We start from the raw sequence: 14,133 nt of genomic DNA, 5'->3' as shown, positions 1-14,133 counted from the left end.
ATGAATATAAAATACATTAACACAGGAGAGATGAAGTCTTAAAGTCAGCATGAAACTGAAGTTGCGATAGTCTCTTCTTCCCTAGTGAAACAGCTTCAGTTTTTTGATCAGCAAATTTCGGACATACGCGTTTTCTCCGTCATTAGAACTAGCAGAGACAGTCCAAACTGTGTGGAGCACTTCATTCACGATAGAGGAAGGGTGAAGTTATGAGGACTTAATGACAGTTTGAGGAGCCAGTGGAGTTACAAAGTTTTGGTCACAAACTCTTTTTAATAATTTTCATTTGTTAAATATTTGCAAAACCCACAGACAGATGTAAAGGGTGACCAAAAGTTATAATTTATGAAAAAAAAATAAAAGTGACTAAATATGGAGATGAGAGGTTTCCGTCTGACAGCAACATTATATACATTATGTATTTTTACCAGTGTTGTTCAATAAAACCATATGAATACTTGCTTTTGAACCAATTATTATTGCCTCGTTGTTATACATGTATTTTAAAGACCCCCTGTGGTGAAAATCAAGTTTTTAAATGTTGTTTATATGTCTATGTGATGTTTTAATATGCTTTAAGACAAACCAAGAGCAAATTCATAAGTCAACACCATTGAGTATTTTCTCCTTAAAACTGCAGTGAACCAAAGACAGTCTCAAAAACACGGTCTGAAATTGCTGGTGTTTCTGACGTCACAAACTACCTTGTAACCAATCAGGTCATTGTGTGATCGTCAACGAGTGGATCTCTGAGCTGGTGTGAGTGAGTGGAGGCGGGGCTCATTTGCATATTCATATAACCGGTTATACTAAACGAGACAAGGGTGTAGAGTTACATTCAAGCTATTTTAAAGTATGAACAATGTCATAACTATTTCATTTTGGTGATCAATGATTTTTAAGGGATAGAATTATTGACTACAGGGGGACTATGTCATTTTAAAAGCTATTGCTCACTTACGGTAGGTCTGTTTTTATTACCACAACAAATATGATCCGATTACCGATTAAACTAATTGACCGATTATGCAGTTACCAATATAATCGTTAGTGAGAGCCCTAATTGAACGTTTGTAAAGTGCAATACCTGTAAAAGGGCTGGGTAGCTTGGAGCAGAGAGGCGTCGCAAACACAAATATTGAGCTTCGTAGGTCAAGGAAATCCTTTTCCTGTTGGAGCGGCTTGATCGGAATAACTCTATTTGGTTCGACTGGTCACTGTAACAAGACATTTTTTGGTTAATAACACTGCTCACACACACTCTGAATGTCAACAACAAATATCTATTGTGAAATTAGCTACATCTAGGCAGAATTTTAAGTAAAACTCAGAATGAACTACTATTTTGCTCACACAGCCTGAGTCCTAGTCACATAACCACAATAATGCAGCAGAGAAAGTCAGTATATGCACAGTAAAGTACTTATTTGAAAGTTGATCTGGTTGATCTGTTAATAGCTAAAACATGTTAACTAAATGTTACTGTGTGTGCATGTAAATAAAATGTAATAAAAGAAAGAAAAAAGAAAATACACAGCCTAGCTTAACAAAAGTGCTATGAGTACATTAAGAGGCTGTGTTCACAAAACATGTCAAAAGTATTGCAAGAGAAAACACCTGCTCTGAATGGAGTACACTTGATCTCCTTGGCAAGATATGTGTACTTATAACAGCACTATTCAGCATAACTGCACAAACGTGTTCATAAGATCTTTGCCAGCAAAGTAACCTGGAGTAATAGACTAACTATTGTTGCAGTAATGAGTCCTCAGGATCAAGGGACTGGTTTAGCTAATAAAGCTTCTTAGGTGTTTAAAAGATATCTAGATTTCTGAATTACATTGCCTGACAAAACGTGCCACTGATGCTTGTCTTGACAGCTTTTTATTGATTTATCACAACTCTTTGATAGCTTTGAGCTTACATCTGTAAGAGGGCCACAAAAAAGACATTGTCCCAAGTAAAACCAAAATCCAAGTAAAATGACTGGTTTTAGTTTTTAGTGAGTTTTTTGCATGTTTGGTGGCCGATACTCTGCTTGTGTTCTCGTACTTGTTAAAATGCTCTGATACCAACAACCGATAGGCAGCATGTGTACAGTACAGGGCTTGTGACAAAGAACCATCAACAACAGAGCAAATAGAGAGCAGAATGGATATATTAGAGAGAAGGATGCCTATGAAGTTAAAGTATCGAATGAATAGAAGTTTGTTGTCTGGTGCTGGTCACATATGGCAATAGCAAAGAAAGTAAAACGAGGAGAATATTACTAACGTTAACTGACGATAAGAGAGAGAGAGTGCACTTCTGTTGAAGGCTCTTTATTGCTGATCGTTTACTTAACACACATGCGTCATTTGAATAAAAACTAAATCATATGTGCAAGTAAAAACATCAACCGTTCCATGATTTATGTATAAAGAGAGGTTTCCTACATTATTACAGGAAGGTGGTACAGTAACAGACATCCCAAGTCTCCCGGAAGTTCCAGGAGTCTCCCGCATATTGATAGCGGCTCCCTAATGCCCGCAAATTAGTTCAAATCTCCCGGAATCTCGAGCTTGCGAGCTCCAAACCGTGTAGCGCGCGCTCGGCAGAGAGCGAGAGACCTTGCGTGTGTGCCTCATTAACACCAATTTACCAGCTACCTCTGCCATGGGCACCATCAATCTTTCTTCTTCCTATATAGTATCTTCTACATAACTCACCCCGAGGGTCTCCACAACCTCCGGCCGGGTGGTAACAGCTCCCGCTTGTTGAGAGGCGCGACCCCGATGGCTGCTTGCATGATGGTGATGAATTTCTTGTACTTCATTTTAAAAGTTCTCTGGTTCTTCTCAGTTCCTTCGATCTAGAGAGGCTCTCAGCAACATGTAACCTCTTTGTTTACCAATGATAACGTCACTACATCACTGACAAAGCTGCGTATAATCTCATTCAAACCAGTAAAGAGTCATTCTGGCTAACAGACTCATCGTTGCACACACTATCTGCAGTACGGAGTCTCTCTTGGTCTGTGGAATCGCATAGATGCCCATTTCGTTCTCCTCGTAGGATAAGAGAGGGGAAAAGAGAGAGAATACGACAACCACGTTGGGCAGGCTGGCAGAGCGTCACTATTACATAATTTTAGAGATCTCAAACATTAGTCTAATGAAAACGCTGTGGGGGGGGATAATTGTGGTACTAAGCCGTGACAGCTCATGGATGCACCCTGGCCCATTGCTCTGTAATCCCTGAGGCGCTGCTGGTTTAGCCTCCACCCATTATCACCCATCCACCAACACACGCACGTATACATATGTTCAAGATTTGTCCATAAACAGACCTAGAGAAGATTTTCACCAGGTTGGAGGGACGGAGTAACCGGGCTTCTCCTCCACCCAGTGTGCGCTGGCATTATCATCCATGTGTTTTGAACAGTGGATTATGGGTAGGAGGAGATTGCGCTACCAAAGGGCCGGGGCTCTAAAATCCCCTCCACACTCCAACTCTTTCAAATCACCTAAAGCCCCAATAATGAAACAGTCTATTTTTAGCTTTGGTTACAAACATTCGTTCTGTTTGAACATGGCAGACTGGCAGCCAAATGAAAGTAAAAGTAAAAAAAAAGGTTTTAACCAAAAAGCCACTGCAAATTAGATTCTAAATCTGTAATACAAAAACATAATTCTAAATGTTATAAATATTAGGGATGCACTGAAACTTTAGCTACTGAAAAATTTCAGTCCGAAACGGTTTTCGAAAGGCCAAAATCAGTGACCAAAACACATTTAATTAGCACTTCTCGAATGGCATGTTTTGACTGTGTTCAGCTTCTGTTATGTGCACAAGATAGCTACAACAGTTAAACAGCTCTAGCTCTAGACTGACAATATTAATCTCTCGATTTTAATCGGTAATGATATGGTTTCTTAAATCTAAAATCTTTTCGTCTGCTGTTTTCTGTTGATGCGTGAACAAAATCTCACTCAACATTTGTAGCACACCTGCCATCCAATAATCACAAACAGATTTGTGCTTTGTTACTTTAAATATGAAGCAAAGTGTCAACTTTATTATGAAATTTAATCAATAAATGTAGTTTTGGCGCTCTTTAATACACCGTGACGAAACGCACCGTTCAAGCGGCAGTGCGGATCAAACGCACCTGAAACGATCATCTCATCACCTCTTTACTACTAGTTACAGCACCAAATAAACATGGGTGAACACCATTATTAGGCATCTTAAAAGATACCTTACAATTACCGAAATAACTTCTGTCTCATGTAATCGCTCAATCAGTGTTTCAACCGGGGAAAGATGTCAATAAAACAGATTGTAGGCTACACAATTTACCTCAAGAAAGCTATTCAATGTACATAAACTCAGTTAGCTAGAAAAATTACTTTAGAGAAGAGCATATTTCTTATGGACTGTAGGCTATTACATATTCATTATAATTGTACTTAACCTGTTAGTGAGGTCTTCATTATTTAATGTATATTTGAATTACAGTTTATTGTCATTAAAATGTTTTTATTTCACCAACAAACTGGAATAGAAACAATTCTGTTATTAAATGGTTGGTATAAAAACTGCCCTATGTGCAATTTAAAAAGTTTGTACAACTCAGTTTTAAATATTTTAGAGTTCATTATTAAATAAGTTTGAATGATTAATTGAATTTATCTATTATTTATTTTTGGTTTTCGGCCCAAGGGCATCCAGAATTTTCGGTCTCAGTTTTGGCCCAGAATTTTCATTTCGGTGCATCCATAATTAATATTTCATAATATTGTTAATAAATTCATCTTTTATTCAAGAACTTAATAAAATGTATTAACTTGCAAGTCAAGTAGACAAGGTCGCAGAACTGCCCTAATTCAAGGTTTCATACACATATCTTCTCAAATATCTTATTAGAATAATATTCTGATAGAATTTTTGAAAGGAACGGTGCTTCTCTATAAATAAAATAAAAAGATCATATGTGTGGTGATTATAGTGAGTATTGATCAATATATGGATGTAGACCAGTTAGCCATTAACAGAAGTGTTGACTCCGAAACCTAAAGACATCCTTTTCATGAATTTTCTGTATAAAGGCTATTTTTGTAAAATATTTTTTATATATTTTTTGATTTTGCACATAAATGTAGTTTTCATTTAATTAAAACCATCATTAAAATAAATTATGATGTATTTTCTGTATTCTCTCAGTAAGGTGCGTTCATAGTTGCGACATGTAAATGCTATCTGAAGATTTTTTTGGTAAACCAATAAAAAGTACAATCGCAATCCATCAAAGAAAGAAACATGAGTCTAAGCACCATTCAATAATCCAAAAAAAAAAAAAAAAAACGACGGCTGATTAACTATAAATTCACCATTACATGCTGAAACCTGTTGTTGAAACTCACTCACACAAACATGTCTCCACACAGTCACAGAACAACCACTCCCACTATACTCACATTACACACCATAATAGCTGAACAATTCAACTGCAACTACTTCTACACTACAGCAGTTTAAGAGAACCATTTAACCAGGGTCGTAACCCCTGAGGGGGACAATAAATATTAAAATAGAAATGACCAAATATTTGATAATCTTGAAGCTGCTCCTCTGCATTCCATGCACTCTGCACTCTTCTTGTTGTTAGCATTTTTAGGCTGGTCTGCCTTAGCGCTCTAGCGCTTGTCAATGAAAAAAAGGATTGAGATGATCAATCAAATCAAAGAACAGCCTTACTGATCACTGAAGACGATTCCGATTTCCAACACGATGCGTTTTAGAAAATGAAAGAGTGCATAGTAAGATTGCAATACAAATAGCAGAACATTTCATATTTGACAACTGTTTTACCATAGAAATGTTTAGTGACCAACAGTAATATCCAGTGATGCAGAGTACTCTTTTTTTTCATGAAATATGAAAATATGGTATCATTTACATAAGGGGTTTTCAAACCTGTCCAGGAGGACCTCCAGCCCTGCACATTTTGTACTGGTGTGTTAGATATGGGAGAAAATTGTGAAGGGATGGGGGTGCTGTGTTTAACTCCACTTTTAGGGTACGTTTGCATGACAACAATGATGTACTAAACACTGAAAAGTTTTTCCTTTGCATTTTTCGTGTACAGATAACAAAGCTGTCATGTCAATGTGATTTATGTTCACACGGATCCACGAAAACGACAAAAAACGCTGTACTATTCATTCCAGGCCATTAGATGGCAATGTCACTTGTAAAGAAACACTACGTGCATATAGACTGAACACACCGTTTTCACAAATTTGCGTTTTTTGTAATTTACATGGAGACGATAACGTCGTTTTCGAAAACTTGCTCTTTGAAATCGGTTTTCAAAAATGTTTAATAATTTGTTAAAATCTCGCAATTCTGAGAAAAAGTCAAAATTGTGATATATAAACTAGCAGTTCTGACTTTTTCCGCAAAATTGAGATATGAACTCTTCTGTGATGGAAACAAGCTTCCATATTGATTTGAGGAAAACATCTACTCAAATTGTACACTTCAGGCAGATTCATAGACCACAATACAACACGATTGTGATGTAGCCTAGATTGTGTTTATTTACCCCCACCCCACACAACTCTAGTGTAAGATATTGGAGTTTTTAACCACTTAATACTTAAGCAGACTTTTTTACACAGGTATAGTACCTGTGCTGTACCTGTGTTGCACAATAAGGCCACGTCCATACGAAGCCGGTGCGTTCCCTATTCGATCTTTTTTTTTCCTCGTTCTAAAAAAAAATTCCGTAAACACGGCGTCGTCTCAAGAAATATCTGCGTACACACGAAACCACTGAAACCGACTGAAAACGGTGTAGTATACATGCCAGACCAGTACGAGACGATGTAATTCGACTTGCAGTAATATTAGGCACAGTAGCTTCTTTTCTTTTCTTTTCTTTTTTACCAAGAACTTTATTGAACAATATGAAAAACTATAAATGGTACAAAATAGGGATGAGTCACGATAGTCGATTAGTTAGCAGACGCATAAAGCTTGCCATAAAGAACCGGCAAATAGCCTAATCATTATGAATGTGTCAAATATAGCAAGGAGAAATTTTAATTGTTTATTAATCAACTAGTGTTTTGTGTGACGATGCTGACTCGCCACCTTCGCAGTATTGTGAAGGTGCCTATAGAGAGAAATGCACACTTCATATGGATTATTAGAGTTGTCTGTTTCTTTTCGTTTTGAATTGTTTTGTTTAAAAGTAGACATTTCAAGCTTAGATATATTTCTGAGTTTATGTTCATTTATGAGACAAGCTCCAGTTCTCGTGCGATGCAAGTTATATCGCGTCGGCGCCTCCATGTCCTGATTATAGGCTATTGTCTGCTATATTTCCAGGCAATTTGTTGATGAAATATTGATTAAAATTAAGATACAATTTATACAAAACGAAATTCACTTTAAAGAAAGGCTTTATACAAAACAAAACTTAATGAAGTGGTCAAAATTATGTGTCTCGATATTGCGCATCTTACTCACGCTGTTCATTTTTCATATAGGGCCTAATAAACATATATGAGATGGAAAAAATACCATTAAAACATAAATAAGAAACTAACTTTTCTTTAATGTCTACAACATATAGGCCTACAGTACAGAGAAATTTAATGTCGGAGCGAACGCCGTGTCACTGGTGAGCATGAGGGGCAGAGGTGCGTTTTTTGAATAATAATCAAATAATTCCCAGCGATCGTCGAATATTATTTTTGCTTGACATGCCCATCTCTACAAAATACGAAAAGTCTTAATCAGACAAAATACAAGCATCACAGCATAAGAACGAAATATAAATAAATAAAATAAAAATACATTAAAGTAGGCCTAAATAATAAATAAAGAAATAAAGAAAGAAATAAAAGAGGCTCAGTAGCTTCTGAAGCATGAACTCAAGCAAGTAGTCGCAGTTGTTGCTGTTATGGCTACTGATTTAGCGTGTCTGACTAGTCGACACGTGGGGTGATGACATCATCGTTTCACAAAATATACGGATTGGCCGTACACACGAAATCGCAAGGGCGTCGTTTTCAGATTTATCCACTTTGGGACCCGGTTTCAAAAAATAGCGGTTTCACTCTCCCAAAACGTCGGATCCGTGTGGACGAAACGCCAATACGATAAAAAATGTATGCGTATACAGCGAAACGCGTCTTCGTGTGGACGGGCCCTAAGTACCTTATTGTATTATCATTTTCGTTTGTTCAAGCGTATACCCATAGCCTATACAGGCCCCTAGAATGGTGAGCAAAACAAACTGTAAATAATAAATCAGCTTCTTCATAGCAGATTCAAGTTATCAAGGGTTTGGTTCTACACATTGCAAGGTTTCTGCCAGTAGTGGGCACTCGTGCAACATAAGCAATAGCCGCGTTTCCACCGAAATTACTCAGAACAATTTGTCCCAGGAACTCCCCCCCCCCCCCCCAAGACCTGTTGCTTTCTGCGTTAACACCCCGGTCTAAAGTACCGGGAAGATTAGGCAAATAGTCCAGAGACGTAGAACTGCACGCTACTTAACAGTTCCAGCTGTATTTCAACCTCTGATTTTATGCTTAATAAAGCCTGAACCTCATCGTCGGTCAATCGGTTGTATTTAGTTTTTTGATTCGAATAGCAAACAACTGTTAACTGCACGCACCGCAACAGATGAAATGCTGCGTAGAGTCAACCAATCAAAATGCGGCATGAACTCAGCCAATCAGCAAGTCCAGCGCCCAAGTCCCACCCCTGAAAGTTCCTGAACTTTGAAAAAGTACTACATCGCAAGCAGGGACTTTCTGAGGGGGAAATATTTACCCGTCCCGGAACTTCATTTAGACTCTGGTTCCTGCGGTGGAAACACCCCAAAGTCTTTAGTTCCTGGGGAAAGTTCCTGTGGTGGAAACACAGCTAATGCCGTACATCCAAGTGAACGAGAAGGAAGGAAGATAGTGAGGGAAGATAGTAAGGGAAGATAGTGAGGGAAGGGCACAAAAATTGGACCAGCCCAGGACAGGTTCGAAAACACCTGCTTTACATGATAACTGAAATGCAAAAAGAAACATTTAGCATTTTCAACAGACATACGATTAAGAGTGAATACATGTAAAATATTATTTGCAAATAGTTTAAATGGATGACTTCATTACTACAATTAGACGTAGAACATGTTTTTATTGCTACACATACCACAGTAGTAGTAATATGTAATACTACAGTGGTCATATCCTGCTGATAAGTTATTGTTTAGTTCTAACGGTTGACCCACATGAACAAATGAACTTTGTCCTTCAGTCTGACACAATGTAAAAGCTGTTCAGGCACTCAAACTGAATGGATTCTGAAATATGCTTGAGAGACATTAAATAGCACCAGCATCAGAAGACATGTCGACATGTCAATATAAATATATATATATATATATATATATATATTCATCCCTGAACACGTTATGAACAATATGAACACCAAAAATAATAAGATTCTTAAAAGCTAGAAACTTTTGCAAGACTAGTCAATGATTTCTCTATGAACACCCATCTAACAGATGAGGACACTAACATGAATTTCACAGCATACTGTTTAGAAAATCCTTAAATTCAGCTGAAGTGGATTAAGAACTCAAAAGCATTACGAAACCAGACATAAACGTGATTTCAGTTTGCTATTTTCAGTCTACTGATTCTGCCAAGCTCATATTAAATGTGAACAAACAACATCGTTTCAAACTGTAAAATGATTTTGTGTGTTCTCGTGTATTTCTCCTATTGTCCGAGTCGTTTAATGCCTTTACGTAAGTGGCGCGTGGCAGTGTAAGCTAAGCTTTCTTAAATCTTTCCCCATGTGCTCGGCTAATGCAGAATCACGGTCTACATTATGCAATGCCAATGCACATATGTACTGCCTCTCTCTGCCAGATGTACATTCAATCATCAAATAAAACATGTCACATTTCAATCACACCTAGCTTCACAGAGTAGCCTAAACATATAAGCCTTTAATAATAACCCATGATATAAAGTAGTTTATCTCAAATAGGCTTTAACATAGATTTTATGATGAATTCAGGATTATGTCAGGTTAAAGAGTTCTGTTATTCTGGGTTTATTTCCATAACCAGAAAGTATTCTTATCAGGGGAGCACTGATTTCATCCGTACCTATAGAAGCACTGCTGTCCTCATATGAGAGAAACTCTGAGTCACAGGACAAAACTATGAGTCTTGAGTCCATTACATTTCACACCTGGACATGAGGAATGAGAGTAGGACACTTGCCCCCAGTTTCACAGACCAGGTTTAAGATAGTCCCAGACTAAAATGCATGTTTGAGCTGTTTTAACTGAAAGCAACTTGCACTGGCAGATCTTATCACTGTCATTGTTTTGTCTCAAGATGGACACCAGTAATGTTTTTTCTAAGGCATGTTATAAAGGCTACTTAATGCCTAATTAAACGAAGGCCTAATCCTGGCTTAATCTAAGCCCTGTCTGTGAAACCAGGCCTAGGGGTGCGAAGTATTGAATAATGTTGTATAGATCTAGATAGATCAATAGACAGACAGATCGATAGATCTTTTAAATATTGCACAAAATTTACAGCATTCATTTTCATTATATGGAAACGTGTTTCCGTAATGCAAAAAAGCAAAAGGTAATTGGAAAACTTTTTTTCTCACAACTGCGAGTTTATATATCACAATTCGGAGTTCACAACTAGCATTATTCTGAGAAAAAAGTCAGAATTGCAAGATATAAATGTGAAATTTCTGACTTTTCTCCCCAAATTGCCAGATTATACCTCACAATTCTGATTTTTTTCCTCAGAAATGTAAATTGAGGCTATAGGCTCTCACAATTCTGCCTTTTTTCTAGAAATTCCGATTTTTTTGAGAAATATAAACTCGCAAAACTCGGTAATCATGACTTTTATCTCACAATTCTGACTTTTTTCTTGTAATAGAGATTGCTAATGTGACGTCATCGTGACGTTTTACCAGTGGTGAACGCAAAGCATTTTGGGAATCCACGGCACAAACAGAAGGCGCCAGACTTGATTGCATGGAGTGAAGAACGCAGTGTTCAAGATGCCGTCTACCTGCTGTGTTATAAACTGCAATAGTCCTTCTTGCACAGTTTTGAAAACGAACATTACGGGTTGTTTTAAGGACATGTTTGTGTATACTCGTAGACACTCACTCTGAAGCGGTCGGAGGCGATTCTAAAAGATTCAAAAAGTCGAGACAGGACCTATCGTCAAAATTCTACCCACCACTCTAACTTAGTTCATCCAAAACAAACTAGAAAATAGACTCAAAGTGCTAAATACCTGAATTATCCTTTAAGAACGGATCAATATATTTGTTTTCCTTAATTTTAATGAACCCTAACTTTATTCTCATCTGAATGGTAAATAATTGATTTTCGTATAAAATTATACTACCATTAAAAACACATTTGATTTTCTTTTTTAATCAATGTAGAATATGTAACTGCTCTGGAGACAAGAAATGAAAACCAATGTGATATGATTAATGTCCAAAAGATGTAACCCACGGACTGTTTTGAAATGGGGTTGGATGTTGCTTTTAAAACTGTGTGTGTTTGCTTCGGGTGACAGTTGTAGGTTACAGCTTGACAAGAGTTTAGAGTGTGACAAAAGCACAATGTTGTGTTTTATTGCGAGTGTAAGTTACACAAATATAAGTAAACACTTTGCAGTTTGAATGATAACCTCTATGAACAAAATGAGGGAGAATGTTTTATGTTTCCACTGTTCGATCGCGCCCGCGCCTCTCTCTCTCGCGGGCGCACAAACACACACACACACACACACGCACACACTCCAGCATTGCAATCTTGACATGAATTGCGATTGCATGCAGATAGATGAGAGAGAGCGAGGAGTGTGGTGCTTAAAACTTTAGCATACTTTTGAACGGACGACAGTTTTCTGGTATGGTCCGACAATGTTTTCTTTAGCCGCTGCATTTTGTAGGATTATATTCTGTTTTTCACGCTATTTTTATTTATTTTTTCATGCCAGAACACTAGCCTGCTATGCCAGCCCATGTAAACCGATGTAAACGGGCCAAACATACCCATAATTCTTTGCGTTCTGATGACGTTGCCGCCCAGTTGGTCACATGTCTTAGCGATCTCTATTGCAAGATTTTTAAATTAATTATATCTCACAGTTTTGAGGGGGAAAAATCTGAATTAAAATGTTTAATCTTGCAATTCTGAGAAAGTTAAAATTGCGAGATGAACTCGCAATTATGACTTTTTTCCCTCACAACTCTGAGATGCAAACTTGCAACTACAAGAAAAGTCAGAATTGTGTGATAAAAAGTCACATGTATAACTTTTTATTATTTTATATTCTGTGGCGGAAACAAGCTTCCATAACACATTGGTTTCAGGAGAACATTAACTGTGGAATAACATGGAAGCGATAAAAATATCTGATATTTTGGGAGATTTATTGACCTCTACACTGTCATGGGTGTCCTCTCTATGATATCATTTCCTGTCTTTATTTAGTTTTTTTCTACATGCAAGTTATAGATTAAGGAGCAGACTAGTTCAAATTATTTAAAAAAAAAATTTTTTTAAAGGAAAATAATACATGATTGTAAAACTACTTAAGTTTTTTATCTTAAATAACTTTATATTACACTTTTTCTTGTTTTAAAATAAGTTTTCTCATTTGTTTACAACACCAACAAAAATTACCAAAGAAAATAAGTTTAGTTAGACGTCTCAACACTCCAGCGTTTTGACACGAAATTCATAAGCACGCGTGAGAGGAAAACACACTTTCGTGAGAAACACACTGGACAAAGTCTGAGAACACACTGGCCTTTCATGACAGTACAGGCTACTACTGTAGGCCTGAAACACGCAGGCAAAAACACGACAACTGCATTCAACGAGATGATAAAAGTACACACAAGTCCGTACTAAAGTTCACATTAATGTGTACATAATCTAATAGCAGCTGTTGTACGTTCCTGTGGGATTACTTATGTTTTTATCAGCCTCCTCCCCTAAACAATAGACTACCGAAACCAGTGAACAGGGAAATGCGACAGAAACAACAAAACTGCTCCAGTGTGAAGAACGTAGCGTTACCTTTATAGAGGCCGATACTGAAGATCCGTAAACTCCTGACAGAAACGTGTGAGGTTCAGGGTGATCTGTATGTGACTCGACACTTCCAGAGAAAGATTGAACACCTCGATTCAGTGTACAATCCCAGATTTCCTGGATCCTCCAGGTATGGGCGTGCCCGTGAGCGCGCAGGTGAGTCCAGCAGCGCGCTCCCAAACCACGTGACCACGCCGCTTCATTCCTGTGCATTTCTGACCATTTTATTTAACCAGACTTGTTTTTTTAAACAGTGTAAGAGTCTACTCTTTCTGACATGTAGTGGTTAAACTTGTACCCCATCTTGTTTTATCATAATAGTTAGTCAGTATAAAAATATAAAATGTCGAAAAGATATCATTACGTTTAATAGACTAAATGTTAAAATGTTTTTTTAGATAATTTGTAAAATTATATTCCGTACATAATCATATCCATTTTGAGACACGTACTTGATTTTCGGTTCTTCTAGGTTATATGGTGTTGTTATTTGGAATGTTGAGAAAAGTGTTTTGGGGGAAAAAATTAAGCTGAAGGAGTTAATTTGAATAAGTACTTAAAATCACTAATATCTTCCTCAAATATGCTTATGGTGACACATGTTGCCTTATCAGTATTTACGTTATTAATCTTCCCTTCTTTATATTTAAATGTTTATTAATCATATAAACCTTTCATAATTTCTTTTCACATGAATTGCGTGCCACTAACAAAATTCAATAAAATAAATATATTTTTATTTGAGACTAGAAATAGGCATATTATCCTTAAAGAGGGCCTTTATCCCATCCCATTGTAATATACATTTTGATGTAATAAATACAGTGCATAATATACATAATATATTGGTTTGATCAAAGAGCATATCCTACTGGGACCTGGGACAAACAACACCAAAACACCACCTAGTGGATTGCATTTGTCTATTGCAAGCTATTATGTATTGCACATTATTATGGAGGACCAAATCAG

General features: G+C 37.0%; 1 protein-coding gene across 8 annotated transcripts in view; it reads right to left on the bottom strand.

The window, feature by feature from the left end:
- Positions 1-13,366, bottom strand: part of tjp2a (tight junction protein 2a (zona occludens 2)) — a 48,589-nt gene extending 35,223 nt beyond the window's left edge. For 2 of the 8 annotated variants that reach the window (XM_077243190.1, XM_077243189.1), the window contains exons 1-2: positions 13,147-13,295; positions 1,088-1,217 (exon numbers count right to left, since the gene is read on the bottom strand). Coding sequence is in view for 2 of the 8 variants with exons in the window: in XM_077243184.1 (XP_077099299.1) it covers positions 1,088-1,217; positions 2,709-2,815 (237 nt within the window). In the remaining 6 variants the exon portion in view is untranslated. Of the gene's footprint in view, positions 1-1,087; positions 1,218-2,708; positions 2,916-13,146 lie in introns of those variants that run through there. The other 6 variants (XM_077243193.1, XM_077243191.1, XM_077243184.1 and 3 more) reach the window with 6 other exon arrangements.
- Between the last annotated feature and the right edge of the window lie 767 nt (positions 13,367-14,133).

This window comes from Siphateles boraxobius, unplaced genomic scaffold, assembly GCF_051911475.1.
Source record: "Siphateles boraxobius isolate OS27281-9 unplaced genomic scaffold, OSU_SipBor_1 25, whole genome shotgun sequence".
Taxonomy (NCBI): Eukaryota; Metazoa; Chordata; class Actinopteri; order Cypriniformes; family Leuciscidae; genus Siphateles; species Siphateles boraxobius.
The sequence above is the reverse complement of the archived record's forward strand: the minus strand, read 5'-3'. Positions and strand labels throughout refer to the sequence as shown.